A 14379-nucleotide genomic window follows, 5' to 3' on the forward strand; every position below is an offset into this window, starting at 1 on the left:
AAATGAGGAAGTTAGCATTTGCTCGTGCAATGCTGGACCTTGCAATGTGTGACATCAATTGCACCTATTGACAATTGTATATTTTAAATGATCTTTTATTTAAATGTGTCACACCAATCAATGTTTAAATTTTGAAATAAATATCCATATTTCGAGCCAAATAATTATATTTAGAAAAAAAGTTATTTTTTTAAAAAAAGAAAATTGATTTAACAAAAAGACTGCTGTTGTTATTTAAGTTTTTTTTTCTCTCTTTATTTTCATTGGTTGCTTTGGATCTTGTCTGGGTTAGAAACAAGGTCCGAAGCCCATTTCAATAACAAGGCTTGATTTCGTTTGAGGCCGCGAAAGGTAGAGAACTGAGGGCGTTGGGGTTTTGTCGCTATTCAAAGGTGGTCTCAACTCTCAAGCCCGATGAAACAGCCTAGTACAATCCGGCCCCAATTGTTCATCACAGTTTCCTTTCGTCTTTTCGTGTGAAATTACTCCCGTAATCGGTAGAAGAAGAGGCGCGAGGAATACAGTAGCAGTTGGAGTTGGAGTTGGAGTACTGGCATGCTTAGAGTTGGGCAAAGAAACAAGCAGTTGGTGTGGGGAGGCGGTCTTTAATTCGAACTTCCAGGAGAAAATGGAGCAAAAGGGGGGAGATGAAGAAATGGATTCGCTGTTCGAGGGAATGGTCCTCTTTAACCCTTCCCAATTGGCTGCAGACCAACGAGAAGAGGAAGAAAAGGATGATGAAGAAGAAGAAGACCATGACGATCACGGTCCTCCGGTTCCGCTTGATGCTCAAAGTACAGCATCGACCTCATCTTCATCACATACATATTCATATTCGTCATCTCAACCCCTCGACGAAAACCTCTTCTCTGACCTCACCATCGTCACTCCGCCAGAGACCCAATCTCAATCTCAGCCCCCTTCCTCTGCTAACGATACCGATCCTACTCCAATTTCGATGGAGACGTCCACGACACCGGTAACCCCTACCATCTCCCGGCAGATTTCCAGAAAGAAAAAGCGAGCTAGTTTGAGAATCGGATACGGTAGAGATGCCACTTTTTCTTCAATTCCCGATGCTGTTAGTGATCAAATTCATACTCCTAATAGATCCGATGCCAATGCTCTGGTCTCTGAGGATGAAAAAACAATAGAACATGATGATCAAATTCTGCAAGGACAACAAGAGCAAGAAGAGCAACAAGAAGAAGAAGAAGCCGTTGTTGTTGACAAGGAAAAGGAGAGTCCTTCCCCGGAGTTAGATTTCGAGCATATTAATGCCCAAATCTCGGAGAAGCTAAACCGTGCTCGAGAATTGGTGGCTTCTATATCCGCTGCTAGAAAGGACTCCATTAGGAGGAGAAGAAAAGCTGCTGAGGATGTAAATCTAGCATCTATCAAGCACAGGGACCTGGAGAAGGACTTGGAAGAAGCCTGTGAGGCCGAAGACTTTGAGAAGGCAGAGCGAGTTAGCGAGAGCCTTGCCTCTGCTGAGAAGGAGAAGCAGGCTTTTCTTATTGCCTTGAGAGATGCAGAAGCCGAGGCCGATGCTATTGATTCCGAGATGCACGCGGCTCTCGAAGCCCAGATCGCTGCTGAGGAACAAGGCATCTCGCTTCTCGACCGTTTCGCAAAGGTCGGTCCCCATTGCTTCTCCGTCTTTTAAGAATATAAGATTACGGTTTTATAGAATTCTACTACTCTTGCGCAGAATATGAGTCCCCATAGCAATTAAAATTACTGAGCAAACAATCTATTTACATCACAAACGATTTTAGTTTAACTTAGTATCAGTTTTCACCAGTGTCCCAATATCCATTTGTAACATCTGGCCATTATTTTTACGAGGTAGCTTAATAAAGTACCAAATCCTTATTCTTCAAAACCTTATTTGTGTCAGAATATAATTTTCCTGACGGTAATAGGCTCTTCCTCGCAGGATGCTGCAAATAATGCAGATTTAGTCTTGCAGACAGCACATTCATCATCTTCAGAAGAAACGGACAAATGGTTTTCATCAACTGAAGCCTTGGAAGTTAAGAAGATGGAGTTAGAAATTGAATCACATTTAATAGATGAAGCTCGACAAGTATTGACTAATTCCATTGAGCATTCAATTGAAGATGACAAGAGGGAGAAAGAACTTCTTTTTAGAAAAAAGGACATCCTCACAGACGAACTGGAAAAACTACTTGAATTGGTGAAACAAAAGGAAAAGGAGATTGCAGAAAATGATTCTAGCATCCAAGCAGTTGAGAAAAAGATTGCTGACGTGTTCTCTGGTTTTCAGGAGATGCAATCAAACGTTGATACAAAGTATGATAAGTTGCGGTCTAGTCTTTCTCAGATGATCTTGGAAATTGAAGCTCTATCAGTGAAAAAGAAGGAAATTGATGAGTTCTTTACTCAGGAAGAGGAAAAGAGTGCAAAGCTGAGGGAATTTGTAAGGGTTTCCACAGAGGAAGCAAATGCGTACCGGGAAGTTGTTGGGCTGAGAAAAATTCTGATGGAGTCCATTTTGAAGGCCCAGGAAGATAAACTGAGGCTTGTAAAGACTGAGGAGAAGCTTTCTGAGAATGTCCAAGTGCTCCAAAAGGACATTTCTGATGCAAGAGCTTCCCTGCAGGTAAATTTTTCTGGCCAACTTTCTAATATTAGATCTCTTAATTTATTTTATTCTGGCTATCAGTACCCTAAGAAGATGTGGTTTCCCATTATAATATCTGCAGCCATACTTCGCACCTTAAGAAACCTAGAGTTAATGAGTCTTTATAGATCTGAAGTATTTTGAGAACTTAGATAACTAACGTGTGAAACGCCAGAAGCTAATAACTATTAGTTTGGAAAATGGCTTTTGCTAGAGTATTGAGACACACCAGCAAATGGTCCTTTGTAGGAGATCAGATCCCTAACAATCATTGTTCTGTCTTTTCTCAAGGACTTTCCCGGTATTTGTAGAAACTGAGAATGTTAAGCAAGGAAATCATCGAGGGGATAAACCGTTTCTCTATGTCATCATTAAAGCTATAGACAACATTCACCGCCTTCACATGGCAATTCCTATGCTGTAAGAAGAGTAGACTGTCTAATGTCCACCATGGTGTTGCTCTTTTGGTGAAGAAGCATTGTTTCATCTCTTCAACGTTGTGATAAATTGATAATTTAAGTCATGATAAAAAAACTTGGCCCAGATAATTATTGCATTTTGTTTCATTAGTGTTTGTTTTCCTTTATATACATGCTTTCTTTCTTTTTTTATTTTGTCATCTTGGTTTCGTTTGGCTGGAGATGGTGTTGTGCATGTGCATTCATCAGAAGGCATAAGTATCAATGTTCATACTCAATTATCAGCTTTGTGGTATATGAACATGTGCCAATCCACTTAATCCTCACTGTTTCTCTCAACCCCCGCCCCCACCCCCCCCTTTTTCATCCTTTTAGGACATCATTTGTTGAATGGATCTTTTGCTATGTGTTTAGGAACTATCTTCTAGAAAGTCAAACATCCAGCAAGATATAGAGTCCTTCAAGCAGCGAATTCTATTTATAGAAAAAAGAGTCCCAGAGCTGGAAGCAGAAAAGAAAGTTGCTGCTGCTGCGAGAAATTTTAAGGAAGCTGCAAGAATAGCTGCCGAGGCAAAGTCATCTAGTGTTGAAAAGGAAGGCTTACAGATTGACATGGAAAGTGCTGTCTTGGGGCTTAAGAAGCTGGAGGAAGAGATTACAGACACTGTTAACAGGTTGCAGGCGACAGAGAGCCTGATCTTATCCAAGGAAAAAGAGGTAGCAATGGCTAGATTCCATAGATTGCTTTTAATAGCTGGTGCTGCAACAGCTGAAAGAGCCGCTGCTCTAGAGTTGGGCGACCTTGAAGAAGCTAACCTTCTACTTGCTGAGGCTGAAACAGCAGACTCTGAAGCTAAAAAGCTTCAACCAATCTACAATTTCAAGGTGGAAGAGTTTGAAAATTTACCAAGCCATTTCATATCCATGGAACTTGTATCTAAACTTGGGAGAAAGCAGCTAGCAGAACTGGCAGCTGCTGTTTCTCCTTCGGTACAATGACGATTTGTGAGGAAATAGTTAGATGTCTTGGTGATAGTCAATGGAAAGAGTTATTGATTTATAAAGATAATCCAAATTTTGGAAATTACGAGAAGCTGAAACTACAAGCGCAGCTGTGGATGGTTGTCTCCTTTGTGTTGCAGGCGATATGTCCAATATTCCTTGGATGCCCTTGAGACTTGACATATTGTGGATTGATACAATTTTGATGACTACAGGTTTGGGATCTAGATCCTCTATCTATTGTCATCTTTATTTTTGAAATGATTTTCTCTGCTATCTTTATTTATGTTCGAGTACTTTCTGCAATTTATTGTGTAATTTCATAACAAAGTTTTGCAATATGAAAAATTTAATTTGTTTATTTGGTGAATGAGATTGGGTAATTAGACAAGTCTATCTCTTATTTCATTACTGTCAACTTGCACTACTTTTCTTTTATCAGTTTTGGCAAAGTGCTTTCACGTCTCCGGCTACATCTCACCTTAATACGCGGCTGAACTTCAAGGTGCTTGCATATGTTGTTTTCAAATTCATCAGTATCAGAACCTACTTCTTTTTTTGAGATTAAAACCAGAACTTATCGTCTTGCAATTGATTGTCCTTTTGATCCCAATGATTTGCATTCTTTAGAACACAACCTTAGCAATCCCTTTAAAATTCTTTCAAGCTGACGGGATTAGTAGATGGAATCCAGACGGTTATCAGTCGCCCCTTAATAAGCCAAACCGAGCAGAACCAACAAGAAGATTTGGTCGAATATTATTAGGTTGATTGGTGGGGACAAAATCCCCATTCTGTCACCCACCAGCCACTGTCACAGATTTGCACTGATAATACACGTCAAACCGCCAGTCTACACAAAATTCTCCAACCTGCAATCCAAAATGTCACACTTATCTTAAAATATGGACTCTGATATCGTGGGGAATGGTGATCTTTGATTGATCATTATATGTTTTTTTCCTTAGACGTTAATTTTATGAAGTCTTTTTTTCTCTCTCTCTCTCTTCGTTTCTTTTGGAGGTGAGATAGTGTAAGACTGACTCTTGAGGGCAACTCTTCCCTCTCTTCAAAGAAAAAGGAAAGGAAAGAAAAAGAAGAGGGCAACTCTTGCCAATTCCATCCCGCCTTTTGGTCAGTATTCAACCTGTTCGGTCTCAATCTTGCATAACCCTCTAGTTGTTTGTTTCCTATTCACTGGTATTTGTTCGTTGTAGCTTAAAAAGTGGGGTGAAAAAACTTCTCAGGTTTAGAATCTGGATTTGAATGCAAACCCTCCTCCTCAACAAAATACATAGCTGGATTTCTACTCGAATTCTACCTTATCTGCACCGAATCCTAGCTTTTATGGTGTTTGAAATATAGGTGGTCCAAAAGCCTGACCACTGAAAGTTATGTGACGCCACCCTAGGTCCCGACACATGATCTTTCCTTCTTCCTTGTTTTGGTGGGGGGTGGATTTCGAGGCTCGCGATCAGGTCTGCATGGAAGAAAAGAGTCTGGCAACATGTGGCGAATTATATTCAAAGAAGATGATCATATGAGATTTCAATTGGACACAAATGGAACTTTTTGGGTCTTTTTTATACACTGTTCGGGCCATAAAATAGCTACATTTAGTGGCAACGGTAACATAAAAGAGCAAATTAAAGCCTCACCATTTAGTTCTGTCCCATAAGTTTGTCTGCCTCAGTAGTTACAACTTACATGCAGCAGGACACGGCCACTCTTATTGCGAATCAGTGAGAGAGAGAGAGAGAGAGAGACCCGAGACAATAAATAAATAATATACAGCAGAGGTAGTGTGAATTACCGCACCTCCTCCTCCTCTTCCCGTATAAATCAAACCAACAATAAAGAATGAAAGGAGCACTGTAGTAGCTGTTCCCAACAGTCAACCACAACCCACAAAGCTTACAAACAGCACCAAGCCTCATCTTTGATCCTGTCGGAATTTCCATCCTACCAAAGAGAAAAGGGAGGAGTTGAAACGAGGTATCCACGCCCATACACCCAATTCATCTACAGCTCGCAGACTCCATCACACCAAACACATCTCTCGGTTTTATCATCAATCCAGCCATAAATTATCTAGCAAGCTATCGCCGACGCTGCTGCTAGTTACAGTCCAATCCACATTCCTCTAGAAGAGGACCATTCGACTTGGCCAAGAAAGGATCGATACGAACCCACAAGAGGGAGAAGATGGAAGCAAGCAAAATTGACCAGACAATAATAATCGTGGGAGTCCTGTTCTGTCTACCCAGCAGACCCTTGAGGAAAGGATAGAGGTGAACAATCACCCAGAAGGCAAAGAATAGCTTACCAAACAGAGGCCCCCAAGACTCATACCCATTATTTATTGCATTGGAGACTCCTGCAACCACACCGATGATGTTTATTATTAGCAATGTTGTTGGTGGTATCAGCAAAGTGGTCCACTTAAATGCGTACAGCTCTGAGAACGCTTCATCGTCCCCTGCTTTTGATGTCACGGTGAAGTTTGTATCCACACCAGCTAAAACCTTTAAAAGCCCCTGGAACACTGCAAATAAATGTGATGAAACTCCTCCAATCACCCAAAACTGCTCGTTTCTCCACCACTCATCAATGCCAACTCCACTCCATCTCATTTCCAGTATACCCGTCGCAAAGATGCAAATGAAAAGAGACAGAAACCACAAGCTAGCAACGTTGCTGAGCTGCAATATGAACACAAAACTAATCAATTTATTGCATATATTTCTTAAGTTAGGTTTTGTAACATCACAATCAAAGCAATCCTTCGTCTCAACAACCAAGCATATTTAATTCATACCTCAGGAGTGATGAATTTTCCTGTGAGCAAGCACACAGCAGGTAGCGTACAATATGCAAGAAGGGGAATCGAAGTCCATGGATATACAGTAGCATTTATATAAGACAAGCGCTCTAACCACTTCAGACCTCCTCCATATCCATACCAGAGAGGACAGTGCTGGCTCAAAAATATTTCAACCGAACCAAGGGCCCATCGAAGGACTTGATGCAGACGATCAGAGAGATTAATGGGAGCTGATCCTTTAAATGCAGGCCTGTCAGGGATGCAATAAATTGATCTCCATCCATGGCAATGCATTTTAAAACCTGTCAATATATCTTCTGTAACTGAACCGTAGATCCAGCCAACCTGGGTTGCAAGAAAATCTCGGATGAGACAAATTCAAAGACCAAAAGGATAATGTCAAGTGAAGATGTGAGCACGAGTCCAAACTTTGCTGTTACCTCTTTTCCCCATTCGGTTTTATCTTCATAGCCACAGCTAATGACATGGATGGCTTCTTTAAGCAGAGATGCTGGGCTAGCACTTTTCAGTGTCCCGCCGTCCTCTAGCAGAGTAGATGCAACAAACACAGAAGATTGTCCAAACTTCTTTTCCAACTTCTGCCCAGATATCAGAGTGAAATTTTCACCTTCAACTCCTGCATACAAGTTCTTCCAAGTTAATTTTAATTTTTATTTTTATAAGTAGTTCTTCCAAGTTAAATGACAAGACAATTGAGCCTATGGGACAATAACACGGTAATAAATCTCTGGAGAACCTTTTTTGATAGGAGCAGTTAACATGGCCAGCAAAACCCACTACTTGGGTAAATGATACAGAAAGTTTCAGTAAACCTTCTCAATCTGACCCCAGCACTAAAAGAAACACGCCCTCGTACATTTAACTTCTCCCTTACAACCATCCAAAGACCTTAATTTTCTGAAAGTCCACGTATGGAAAAGACAAAGGATTGTCCTTTACTTTGCATGTTAGAATCAGGTGAAGCATTTTGCTAGAGCTTAAGCTACACCAACTGGTAATGTTCTGTACCAGGGCTAAAACTATACTATGTAGTAGGCACTGGGTGACAAAAAGGAGAACTCGTTTTAAAAAGCTAAGTTACCTTCAATCCCCTCTTCAATACCCTCCAAAGCACGCACAGGTGCTCCCATGCTAGAGTTTTTCTTCTTCATCTCAGATTTAGGTTTGTTAGTCTTTTTCTTCTTCCTTGTCCCAGAACAAAAGCAGCCACAACAGCACCACTTTGGCAAACAGTTGCAAGTCCTTGTTGGTGGTTTCTTTGCTTTAGGAGCATCAAAACCATAGAACGCCTGCCTTCTGAAGACACATCCAGTCCCAACATATATAGGTCCTTGGATGCCATCCAAACCTTTCATGTTAATCTGGAATTGAAGAGTTGTGTATTAGATTTTGCACAAGAAGATGAACAAGAATGCAGTGCATGCTTACATGTTAGACTGCAGAAGAAATAGAATCAGTATGAATGCGTACAGAAGTGCATGCTTACATCAAAGAATACAGTGTTCCGATTAGCATATCGATCATGCCTGTCAATACCATCAAACCTCTGTGGGAACTGCACATAGCACACCCTCTTTCCAAGCAAGGGATCCATCATGAAACACATTGCCTCTCTAAGAGCCTTGCTATTATTGATGTAGTGATCACAATCCAAGTTCAACAGATAAGGAGCATTTGTTAGCACAGCAGAGACTCTGACCTGTTTGACAAACATCTAGATCAGTTTGTGAACACATAAGGTATGGACCAGAAGGTGCATGAAGTTGAGAAAAGGCTTCTTTCAGATTACATACCAAAGCATTCATTGCTCCGGCCTTTTTGTGGTGATTAAACCCAGGTCTTTTTTCCCTAGAGACATACACCAGGCGTGGCAATTCATTTCCGTCTGTGTCATGCCCTCCACTTTGACCAAGAAAAACCTATAAAGGATTGCAAAACATGTTTTTATGCCAGAATTGCTCATAACGAGAATTCTACAAAAAGAAAAGTAAAGTTCATGTACCTGAATCATCCCTGGATGATCTCGGACATTATTTCCAGGCCACAGAGTCCCATCTTGCATTGTCCACCCTTCTTCTGGGACCTTTTGGGCCTTGGCTACCAAAGCATTGATTCGAACTTTAAACTCTTCATACTCTCTCTGCAATGTGAATGAGTAAAAGATTAAGCATATGCTTGGCAAGGAGTACCATTTATCACTAAACACGTCACAGCTATTACCTTCATTGCTCTCCGATCCTTTACAAATGATGGGAGCACTTTATCTTTAAGGTAATCCATCTTTTGAGCAAAATAAAATTCAGGGGCCCGGGGCTCAATGCTGAACTTCTTACAGAAAGGGACCCACTTCTTTGCAAACTCAGATGTTTCTGAAAGTGCCTCAAATGTCAGCATAGCAGCACCATCATCAGAAACATAACACGAGATCTTGTCAATAGGGTAATCCACTGCAAGGATGGAAAGAACCGTGTTTGCTGTCACCAGAGGAGGCTCTTTTAATGGATCAACAGTACTCACAAATATGTCAACTGGACAAAGTTGAGAAGGTTGGCCTTCCTTCTCATACCTGACAAACAGGGAGAGACATAGGGGATGTAAATAGTGCCAAACTTTGACAATAATCGAGTTGAAAGTGGTCAGTTTTCTTACCTAAGGGACAACCTGTCGAGATAAGTTTCCCTGTCAATAGGGAGCCACTTGGGGAATTGATCAAGAATCCATGACAGCGCAAACCAGATCTCACAAATTACAGACACAAGCCACAACGGATATGCATCATTAACAGGATGCATGACTCGATAATGGAAGAAGAATCCAAGAACCACAAGTCGGATTATGATGATCATCCGGTAAGGGTTGATTTGACTTGATGGAATAGGCAACTTTCTAGACAACGGTTGTCTTGCCTCGTCCATGCTGATCCATGCGCAAAAAATCATTAACTTCCCACGATTAGCAATGACTGGGGTGTTTGCAATTTGAAATTTTTAATTACTCAAAGGGTAGTGCAAGTTCGAGCGGACTAACAGTAATGCAGTCACTTTAACCATCAGAATTCAATTTTGAAAGCATCAGAATTTTAGCTCAAGGCTTACTTATCAAAGAAAAAAGAATTTTAGCTCAAGGCTTAGCCGCTTAGAGCTTTACAGAACTTGTATCCCAATTGATTATATCAGAAAATGTGAGAAGCAAATTTCACTCAATTGGATCAGAAAGAAGCAAAGTTTCAAGGGGCACGTACAGTGGTAGATCTGGGCCATCCCCGTCAGGGTCCCAACCTTTTCCGGAATTTTCATTCCTCATCATCTGCAGCTTGTCTTGTTTTTGCTTCCAGCTCTCCATCCTTTCCTTCCAAGCAACACTGCCATAGCCATAAGCAGCCAAGTCTTTGGAAGGATCCATGGACCTGGGTTGCACTGCCAATTGGGAAGAGAATTTATGGTGAATCTTCCAAATTTCGCATTAATGGAAACAAAAACAATCTGAGAGGGGATACATGTGAGTGGAATTGGCAGTGACGGGAGCATTAGAATAAAGGTGAAAGGGGTATGTGACAGTAAAGCTAATTGGGAATTACCAGGAAGAGCAGGATCTGAGAAAGGAAGAGGATGAATCCGTTTGCCTCCACCAGCACCCCCCGGGAATGAAGGGACCAAAGCATGTTGTTCAGGAGGAATATCATCAACCTGCACCGACAACTCTATGAGCATTAGAGCGATAAACGAAGAGGGCCGTGAAGAGATGTCGGAATAGTAATGGGGGTACCATTTGACCGTTAGTGAGGAGAGGAACTTGGGGTGTAGAATGAAGATCATGCGGGAGATCGGAATCGGAGGCACGGCCATAGTGAAGCATTGCATCGGAGAAAAGAGCACGGTGCATGTCCTGTTTATTCCTCGCATCAAAATTGAATTCATTCTCCAAGTCATCGATATCATCTTCCTCTTCGTCGCCCTCGACTCTAGCACACCCTGTAATGAATTTCTTCCCATCAAAACTTTTTTTATTTTATACGATTACTTAAAAACAAAAAGTAAGAATTTTCGAGAGAGAGAGAGAGAGAAGAACCCTTGAGACGCTTGAATCTGGTTTTGCACTGAGGGCAGACTTGGTTTCCTTCTCTGCGCTCATACTCGTAGCAAGTTCTGCAGATGGGAAAGGCACACTCGTTGCAGGCCACGAACAGCTCTCCGTCCACAGTCAGGCCTACGTCGTCTCCGCATATCTGGCATATTTGTCCACTCAATTGCTGCAATGGCCTCGGCTGCACCACCACAAAAAGAGAGAATTATAAATATATATTTCCATCTCAAGTCTCCATCATCTTGCTTTCCCTTGCAAAAGTGTCGGCAACGTGTTTTGCTTACGCCCAAAACAAGAAGTCGACGAAAACGAAAGTTTAGTTACAAAGAAAGAGGAGCTTACGCCAGATTCACCGTCACGGCGGATTACAACGAGTTCATTCCGATTGTGAGAGCCCGCCACTAACCCAGCACTCGCTTCCATTTCTTAGCTTTCACAAATCTCGAGCTAGCTTATTTATTTCCCGACACCCAGATCTGTCCACTCGAAGATTTATTTCTCTGGACTCTAGACTTGAAACTTGGGAGGTAACATACCCATCAGAGAGGGAGCAACAACTGGCATTTTCCCAGCGACCGCCAAAACAGAAAGGTGAAAAAAGGCAGACCCAGTATCAGCGAAGCTACTCTCTAATCTCTATCCCTCCCCATTGATGCTAAACTAGAAGCTTTCTTTTGCTTTCTCTCTCTGATTTACTCAATACAAAAAGAGCCACAGCTTCTTTTCCTTTTCCTACCAGTACTTGAGGCCCTGCCCTTTTCTTTTTCTCTCTCTCTCTTATCATTCCACGCCTCCCATCGCAATATCAACAGTTCCTCCCTTTCTTTCCCCAAAAAAAAAAAAACAAAACAAAAAAATCACATCAGCTAAAATATCATCAAACAGGATCTTCTTCTCCAACTCCAATAATTCATTCTTCCTTAGTTCCTTATTTTATTGACTCGATTTTGCTCGGGTTCTCTTGCCTGAAACCAATCGACTCCAATTATTATCACATCAGCAAAATTACAGTTACTAAAAAAAAGGAAAACTAATCAATAAATAAACACTCCCGAGTCCCGGCGGCTCATTAATTATTACCCAACCGCTTTCCTATCTCGCTCTCTCCAGCGTCAGCAACTTTCTTTTTGCCACTCGTTTCTGTTTAAGCATCTTTTTCTCTCTCTGTTTTTCTTTTATCCAAACCGACAACACCTCCGCCGACACAGCTAATACGCCAATTAACTTTTACGAAGACATTACATTCAACAGTAACACCTAACTCTCAAAAAAGAGAGTGTCGGTGATATGAATATTTACTAAAAGGGTTTAAAAAGTACAAACATAGCATCGTCACAGGCTGGTCCTGTACAGTCTTCGAAAGATATCTCCTTGGTCAATTGAATCAATTTCTTCCGATTTAAATGCTTTAGGACTACGTAAAATTTGCTTCAAAAAAAGTGCAATTATACTTATATATAATCATCAAAACTAAAAATCAATTTCTTTTTATTATTTTAGAAAAATATTAAATTCTGCGTCTAATTTTTTATTCTCTTTGAGAGGGAGAATAGGTGAATATGATTTGAATAAACAGAGTGTCTCGTAGGAAAAAAATATGAGTAAACGAGAATGATAAAGTCCCCGGATTTCTCAATAATAAATATGTGAATTGATTTATTTAAGAGGAAGAAATAAATAGTAAAGTTATCGTTTAAAGTTTTTTATTGAATATTAAATAAAATATTATTAAAATATTATTTTTATTTTAAAATTTTAAAAAAATTAAATTATTTATTATATTTTATATAAAAATTTAAAAAAATTATAATAATTATATAAAATAAGATAAGATGAACTAATTATATTATATATTAATTAGTCATAAAATAACCGTAAAATTAAAAAATATATATAATAATAAATAAAAAGAAATGTTAAATGAATCGATGGTTTGATGGATTATGTTTTTTTTTTTTTAAGTTATTAACGATCAAGAAAGTGAATGTTTGGGAATATATATACCATTTGTGTAACCCCCCCCCCCTCTCTCTCTCGCGCTCTTCTTTTGTTCTCTACTGTAGGCTTTGAAGACTCTTATGACTTGGAGTTTTGCTTCCTAATTCCCAATCCAAAGAACTTTGATCTCTGATCAAGCTTGCTTTACTAATAAAACTCACTTCAGCTTTGAGTCGATCCTTCATTGCTTTCCATCTTAACTTCCCCAGATTATTAATGAAAGAAGTTAGATGTTTTTGAAAATATTAAAAAAGAATTCCTGCTTCTCCCTCAAATCATCCCTCTCCCCGAACATGCAATCCATAATAAACAGAGAAACAGAAGTACTTGAACGACTCCAGAGTCGTGATTAGCTTACAAAAACTGTTTTATTTTCTACCTGTTTTTATTGACTTTTTATTTACTGCATCTTACAACAGTGAGGGGTAAAAAATGATCTTTAACGGTAGGGAAAATGGCCAAATGGGTATCTCTAATCACGCAGCCCATGAGATTAATTCATGGATTTCTAATGAATTAAAACGTGTAAAACTCATAACACATTTCAATTGTTTGTTTTCCTAAAGTTGAAACAGGAGAGAACATCTTTAATACTTTATGTTTTCAGAAGTAAAAAACAGAAAATTGTGGAAGCTAGTCCTGATGATTGACCAGTGCCCAAGTAAAAGAAAGAAGAAAAAGGTGATCACCAGTTTAAATTCATCTGCACAACCTCTGCTTTTATATAAATTGGACCTTGCATTGTTTTCTTTTCTGATCTTTATATTCTTTTTTCTTGGGGTGGGCGATTGGAGTTGGACCATACAATCTGTCAAATAATCATACCCCAGTCAGCCTGGGTGTGAGATGCAGTCGATGCCTTTGATGAAAGAGATCTGTATCGTTTGCATTCCAGCTTGTCCAGAGCAGTCGGTAAGGAAGAGGACAAAACCATGGGTTGTTGGCATGTCTGGGAGTGTAGGCCCTTATGTTCTTTATCCCCTTATAGATTATTTCTTACCACCCCGTTGGCTCGTTTTAACAGTTTTCTTGCATGTATACATAATGGAAAAATAAAAATAAAAAGAAAATAAAACCAGCGTGATTAACAACGATTTGTGTCGGTTGGGTTAGTTTAGTCAATTTGGCTCCCCCTGTACGGCATATATATATATATATATATATTATATATTATAGGTTTGATTAGATATGTTGATCAGAGAAGCTTAGGATTCTGCCAATGGCAACACGAAAAGTTGGCACATTGGCATCTAGGATTTTGATACAACGTACGTACGTATCACCGACAGTTGCGGCAAAGAGGAAGAGTCAAATTCCCAATGCTTTTAACAACCCAGGACTTTAATGCCTAATTTGGATACTTAGATAAGAATAATTTTTTTTAT

At 39.9% G+C, this 14379-nt stretch overlaps 2 protein-coding genes across 2 annotated transcripts; one reads left to right on the top strand and one right to left on the bottom strand.

Annotated features, from left to right (window-relative positions):
- Positions 1 to 458: 458 nt before the first annotated feature.
- On the top strand, positions 459 to 4438 carry LOC109007747 (protein lsd90). Its single transcript, XM_018987563.2, has 3 exons — positions 459 to 1636; positions 1940 to 2626; positions 3481 to 4438. The coding sequence occupies exons 1-3, from the start codon at positions 629 to 631 to the stop codon at positions 4063 to 4065; spliced, it is 2280 nt and encodes a 759-aa protein (XP_018843108.1). The 5' UTR covers positions 459 to 628; the 3' UTR covers positions 4066 to 4438.
- Positions 4439 to 5590: 1152 nt separating this feature from the next.
- On the bottom strand, positions 5591 to 12052 carry LOC109007746 (probable cellulose synthase A catalytic subunit 5 [UDP-forming]). The gene is made up of 14 exons (XM_018987562.2): positions 11339 to 12052; positions 10982 to 11177; positions 10679 to 10884; positions 10491 to 10599; positions 10155 to 10329; positions 9563 to 9829; positions 9134 to 9479; positions 8916 to 9053; positions 8707 to 8832; positions 8400 to 8612; positions 7995 to 8274; positions 7333 to 7529; positions 6887 to 7237; positions 5591 to 6770 (listed from the first exon to the last, which is right to left on the bottom strand). The coding sequence occupies exons 1-14, from the start codon at positions 11417 to 11419 to the stop codon at positions 6186 to 6188; spliced, it is 3270 nt and encodes a 1089-aa protein (XP_018843107.1). The 5' UTR covers positions 11420 to 12052; the 3' UTR covers positions 5591 to 6185.
- Positions 12053 to 14379: the final 2327 nt, after the last annotated feature.

The sequence above is a fragment of the Juglans regia genome, chromosome 11 (genome assembly GCF_001411555.2).
Source record: "Juglans regia cultivar Chandler chromosome 11, Walnut 2.0, whole genome shotgun sequence".
Taxonomy (NCBI): domain Eukaryota; kingdom Viridiplantae; phylum Streptophyta; class Magnoliopsida; order Fagales; family Juglandaceae; genus Juglans; species Juglans regia.

Excerpts from the sequence above, each read along its gene's own strand:
- LOC109007746 (XM_018987562.2), bottom strand. The coding sequence starts at position 11,419 with ATGGAAGCGAGTGCTGGGTTAGTGGCGGGCTCTCACAATCGGAATGAA. Across the intron at positions 9,054-9,133 it reads AGGATCGGAGAGCAATGAAG|AGAGAGTATGAAGAGTTTAA; the intron begins GTAATAGCTGTG and ends TTCACATTGCAG. Across the intron at positions 7,238-7,332 it reads AAACCGAATGGGGAAAAGAG|GTTGGCTGGATCTACGGTTC; the intron begins GTAACAGCAAAG and ends CTTGCAACCCAG.
- LOC109007747 (XM_018987563.2), top strand. The coding sequence starts at position 629 with ATGGAGCAAAAGGGGGGAGATGAAGAAATGGATTCGCTGTTCGAGGGA. Across the intron at positions 1,637-1,939 it reads TTCTCGACCGTTTCGCAAAG|GATGCTGCAAATAATGCAGA; the intron begins GTCGGTCCCCAT and ends TCTTCCTCGCAG. Across the intron at positions 2,627-3,480 it reads ATGCAAGAGCTTCCCTGCAG|GAACTATCTTCTAGAAAGTC; the intron begins GTAAATTTTTCT and ends CTATGTGTTTAG.